Below are 6000 nucleotides of genomic sequence, written 5' to 3' on the forward strand. Positions count from 1 at the left end.
AATCGCTGACTCTGTCACTGTCTGTCTGTCTGTCTTTCTCATTTAGGCCTACAGTAACATGCATACGTGTATGTTTTTATGAACGTAGTTCCGGAGACTGCAGAGTGATTGACAGCTCTCATGATCTGCTTTTGCCTTCGCAGAGTTTCAATATCTCCTACTGCTTTCACATGTCCTGCACGCAGGCTTCTTAAATTGTCCAACCACCTCCCTCTACTCCTCCATTTCACTTGAGCACCCAGCTACAATCCTTTTATACACATAGGGGTTGCAAGCAGATCTCAACCTGCATGACCTCCACTTAGGCATCCTAGGACCATGGTCAGCTCTCACATGCCAAACATGGTTAATGTACAACACCAAGTAATCAAGGGCAAGCTAGTGAAAACATGTACATTATGGGTGCATTCCAATATTCAGACTCTCATTGTGGCCTCGCCCCGCCTCCTTGGAAAAAACAATTCAGTTTCCCAGCTGTCAGCCTAGCCACAACAACTTTTGGGGGGACTGTTTTTCATTCACCATCACGCTTGCAAATGAGAAAATGACATTAGAATTGTGCTTTTGCAAGATATTGATATTGATGTTGAGGTCACAAGGAGGCAAGTGAGCAAGGGAGGATGGAAGTCCACATATTGGAAGCCACCCTATGACTCCAACGTATACTCCTGTAAGAATGGTGAGAGCATGTCTCACCTTAGCAGGCTCCCCCGGCTGTCCTCTCTCTCCGCGGTCACCTTTAGGTCCCATTGGGCCCTGAGACAGATTGGAACACATACATGTGACATTGCAAAGGCATGCATACCTTATTTTCAAAATAATCTTGCAGGTGCCAGTCAAAAACAGCTTCATGACCAGTGTTTGAATTTGGCATTGTTCTTACCGGGAATCCTGCTCGACCAGGAATACCAGGCTGCCCCTAGAGAATGGTGACAAAGGCAAAAGGAGGCCATTTATGTTGAGGCATGCGTATTACTAGGCATTGATAGACAACCATCTTTCCATCAATACATCCATGCATTTATCCATTCATCTATCAATCCATGCATCCATCCAATCATCCATCAGTCTATCAATCCAGCAATCCCTCAATTCCATCCATCCATCCATCCATACATCCATTTATTGTGTCTTACCGGTGAGCCTGGGATTCCAAGAGCACCCGTTTGCTGAAATATGCAAAATATCAGAAAATGAAAACATGCAGAGTACTGTAGAGTGTGTTGAGTACTGCTGTGTGTGTGTGTGTGCGTGTGTGCGTGTGTGTGTGTGTGTGTGTGTGTGTGTGTGTGTGTGTGTGTGTGTGTGTGTGTGTGTGTGTGTGTGTGTGTGTGTGTGTGTGTGTGTGTGTGTGTGTGTGTGTGTTTGTGTGCATGTGTGAGCATACGTCTCCGTTCTGGAAGATGATCTGTCCCGGGGCTCCTGGGGGCCCTGGTGGTCCTGGTGGGCCCCCATCTCTTCCTGGTTCCCCCTACAGGACGCACACACACACATTGCAGTTCAACCAGACACACAATATACAGATCTATTCAAATACACATCATTATTTGAAACTGCAGTATAAAACAAAAATATAACAAAACAATCATGCCAATAAGTACAAAAGTAAAGATAATGGACAATAGAAGACAAACCCATACATTGCATACAGTCCATTCAAACCCATTGACTCAGTTCAGCACTCACCCTCTCTCCCCTGAAGCCTCTCTCGCCTTTATCGCCCTGTAGAGATGGAAGAGGTACATTTATGACAATGCATAGTCAAAAATAAGAAAAATATAGATTACATATTGTAAAAAACGTGGCACTATGGTGAACGAACAAGCTGAACGAACGATTTGTCTAGAGACCAACTAACTCGAATTATAGTGTATATTGGCTTGGGCATTAACATTATCAAAGCATGTCTACTCAAAAGATTAAAGACAATTCATGGGTTTGTAGAGAAAACAGAATGCAGACTACTTATGTTCTTATTTCTGCTTTGCTGTGTTTATAGTTGCCCTGGCAACGTCCATGATGGAATGTGACGTAGAAGCGTGCTGCTGGATTTCTGGGTATAATGGGTACAACGTGTTTTAATAAGCAGCACTTTGCATGATTTACGTCTGTATAGAGTTGGTTCTCTCCCACAAACTCATGTGAATTCTTTGACATGTCTACACTATTATTAGCATTGTTGTTGTTTGTCCTCACCGGTCTTCCGGGGAAGCCGTCCATTCCTGGGAAGCCATCCTGTCCACGAGGCCCCTCACTGCCCTTTTGACCGGCGAGACCCGGAAACCCAGCCCTGCCCTGTACAGACACCAGGAATACACACGCACGCATGCACGCATGCACACGCACACACATACACACACACACACACCACACAGACACACCACGTACAGACACCCCAGGATGTATACACACAGAGTCAGAGGTGAAGAGTCTCTTGCTAAAAAGGCAAATCAGCTGGACAAGAGTATAGAAACAGTCCACCTGATTTCAGGACATTGCTTATCAATAGTTAAACCCTAGTAAAACATGACAATACGTGTACATAGGATTTTGTCTCTATGTTTTTGCAATGTCTAGTTTGACACTATATCTATAGTGAACGTATAGTATACCAATTAAAACATCATATGTACTTGCAAAGCACTTTAAAATGAATGTAAAATTCACAAGAGTGCAAAACAGCTATTTAATTCCGTCTAGCGATCACTTGTGGCTTGATGCAAATAGTACCATTTACTTTCAGTGATTGTGCTTGGCTATGCTAATAATGTCACTCTAAGTAGCCTACTGAGCACACTGAAAAGATAATGAGCACTTTCATGTGTAATACTTGGATATAGTGCAAATATGTGCACGTTGAAAAAAGGGTGGACTGTTTCTTTAAAACTCCAAATAGAAGCCCAGTTGCTTACAATTAAACTATTCAACAATCATGACCTGAATGAACCTTCACAACCTTTTGCTACACAATTTATGCAAAAAAACACAAGATACACACATTTGTGAGACAAATGGATAAATCGGTGCACTGTGTTGCTAAACAATTCTGCCCTATGCTAAGCAAAAAGGCAGTAAGTACATTACTGTTGTTGAAAACAAATGATCATGATTTTAATGACATATACCTTACAGTATATCAAACTATTAAGTTAAAGCGTTATTGATCTGCAAAGAATGGTGCAATATAGTGCAACAAAACAGCCTCATGTCAATAATCTTCCTGATAGCAAAAGGATGTTGAATCGACGGCATTGGGCATTAATTCATGTTGATTCGTCAATAGTTGGTACCGATTTAACACCCCTTTGCGATCAGAGCTGTCTGAAACTACTGAATCTGGACAACCGAATAATTGTAAAGTCATTTTACTCAGTTCAGAGCTATGCACAGTATCTGCCCTTTCGCTTTGTAGGGCAGAATTGCTTCTGTACAGGTGATATAAATAATTTTCTACAAATAAGGATGTTTTGTTCCCTGGTTCTTACCGGCAGTCCTGGCATGCCTTGTGGTCCCTGGGAAGATCAGATGAGAGGGGGGAAAAATCCTTATTCTTTATTTGTTACAATACTTTGCATATAATGACTCTCTCTCTCTCTCTCTCACACACACACACACACACACACTCACACACACACACACACACACACACACACACACACACACACACACACACACACACACACACACACACACACACACACACACACACACACACACACACACACACACACACGTGCACATCTGTGTGTGCGATGTGGTGGAAAGGTTATGATGATGTCATAAGCGTAGAGAGGGGTGTTTGTGGGTGTGTGCATGTGTGTGTGTGTGTGTATGGATGTGGGTCCATGGATGTGGGTGCGTGTGCACATGTGTACGTGTGTGTGTGTGTGTGTGTGTGTGTGTGTGTGTGTGTGTGTGTGTGTGTGTGTGTGTGTGTGTGTGTGTGTGTGTGTGTGTGTGTGTGTGTGTGTGAGTGTGTGTGTGTGTGATGAAGAGGAGGGGTTATGACGTCAGTAGCGATGGCAGTTCCTCACCTCTGGTCCTGGTATGCCAGGAGGTCCAGGAGGGCCTTGAATCACGGTCACCTCTGTGCCATTATACTCCTGTGGCACAGGTAGACAGAAGCATGCAAGGGGCATGAACAGATGACAGATGTTCAGGACACTGTTATGTACCACAATGGACAATGGAAAACATACGTATGGAGATTTTTCCTAAAGTGAATGGCATCATCAGTTGTGAAGATACAAAATATAAAAGCTAACTGTGTGTGTGCGCATGTGTGTGTGACCATTTGTGTCTACCACATTCACATAGCTTTGTGTATCTCCCCAGCATGATTCCACATACACATAGCTATGTTACTTGACGCGGAAATGTGGTGTGAGTCATGCTCCATAGAAGGGGACTCACCACGGTGACCTGCCCAGGAGGGCCAGGTGGTCCCTGGGGGCCAGCTGGACCCTGGGGCCCCATAGGTCCTGGAAGTCCTGGAGCCCCAGCCACCCCACGGTCACCTGGCTTAGCCTGAGGTGGGTGGGAAGCAGGATAAAGACACATTAACCTGTAAATTCCTGAGGACATTTTACAACAGTACAGTACAGTAGGTGGACATTGAGTTTGAACGTTTTCACTCTGGAATTTCATGGGAATCAATTTTTTCCCCCGCACGTAAACCCTTGCAGGTTATTTAGCAGGCAGCTGTGTAAGAAGCGGCAATGTACCCACAGAACTACCAGTAGGCACATGTTTTGTTTGTCACAAGTTCACATTCATGTATATTGTGCTAATTTGTTGTACCCCACAGCCATTTATCCTGGGGTCCAATTTTCATGAAAAATCTTTACAAAATTACATACAAAGATTGAGTGAGCTGATCATTCTTCATGCCCCAACCACTGTATACTGTATGGCACGTATTGTACTGACAACATCCAACAAATAACTGACCCACTGACCGTATATTAGTGTACAATGTACAGTCATTGGAATGATTAAATACTGACAGTCACACACAATGCTTCATGGGAGGCAGCCAAAGTAAAGTTTAAAATTTGCCAAATTCGCAAAAACATGCAGGAGTGAAGTTTAGAGTCATCCCTTTTGTGGGAGCTTAACAACTTTAGAACATAACAAATCTTAGAACAGTTATGACTACGGTGATTTCAGAATGGCAACACTCATAGCCATAGGAAAGCATGGGCTAACATGCTTCTTCTAGAATACTGTGGTGTTCTTATAAGTTCCATCTCCCACATGTATCTGACCAAATCTCACTCTTTGCCTAATATTAATCTGATCAATTATCAAGAAGTATTTCATATCTCATATCATGGTGGACAGAAGGTGCAATGGTGTAGAAATCAGCGATGGGCAAAATAGATTCATTAGGTACAATCCAGGGCCAAATGTTCCAAATGACTTGGTTTTACCTGTTCAATTCAGCCAGGTGATTGGCTGGTTGAAGGATCACCTGCTTGAATTTAGACCAGTAAGGTCATCAACAAGGTCATCTGGAAGATGTGTCCTAGATTGTTACTAATGCATACCATTTTGCCCTTCACTGGAAATAATACCGTAAATGATGCAATGACATTACGTAGGCCTACAGTATGCATTCTGTGTGGATTGGTTTCTCATGAACAGTCAAATGTGTTAGATGTTTATCACTGGCACACATGCGTAGGACAGTCACACACAGCACGTCATGTCAAGGTAAGTGAGCAATGGACATGGGGGTAAATCGGGATGCTGTGGTAATGGGGAAGATCACAGGGTGCAGATCACTCGGGTTAATGAGGATGCTGAAGACGTCATGGTGAGGAAGAGTCAAAGGGTGTAAATCACACGCGGGCACAAGTGCACACACACACACACGTGTGGAGGCATGCGCATAAACACGCGCACACACACACACACTCGCAGCTAGACCCTGGATACCTGTGTTTCTGCTGAGGATGCCAGGAAAGGCAGCCAATTGGAGAAAAAAGAGGAACCATA

The 6000-nt window shown here is 43.6% G+C and overlaps 1 protein-coding gene across 1 annotated transcript in view; it reads right to left on the minus strand.

Annotated features, from left to right (window-relative positions):
• Positions 1 to 6000, minus strand: part of col18a1b (collagen type XVIII alpha 1 chain b) — a 55513-nt gene that overhangs the window by 15914 nt on the left and 33599 nt on the right. Inside the window, exons 18-27 of the mRNA XM_063212686.1 lie at positions 5941 to 6000; positions 4414 to 4527; positions 4035 to 4103; positions 3486 to 3512; positions 2197 to 2295; positions 1687 to 1722; positions 1388 to 1471; positions 1137 to 1169; positions 884 to 919; positions 697 to 756 (exon numbers count right to left, since the gene is read on the minus strand). The exon at positions 5941 to 6000 is cut by the window's right edge and continues 9 nt beyond it. Coding sequence (XP_063068756.1) covers positions 697 to 756; positions 884 to 919; positions 1137 to 1169; positions 1388 to 1471; positions 1687 to 1722; positions 2197 to 2295; positions 3486 to 3512; positions 4035 to 4103; positions 4414 to 4527; positions 5941 to 6000 — 618 coding nt within the window. The remainder of the gene's footprint in view (positions 1 to 696; positions 757 to 883; positions 920 to 1136; positions 1170 to 1387; positions 1472 to 1686; positions 1723 to 2196; positions 2296 to 3485; positions 3513 to 4034; positions 4104 to 4413; positions 4528 to 5940) is intronic.

Source organism: Engraulis encrasicolus, chromosome 12 (genome assembly GCF_034702125.1).
Source record: "Engraulis encrasicolus isolate BLACKSEA-1 chromosome 12, IST_EnEncr_1.0, whole genome shotgun sequence".
NCBI classification, from domain to species: Eukaryota; Metazoa; Chordata; class Actinopteri; order Clupeiformes; family Engraulidae; genus Engraulis; species Engraulis encrasicolus.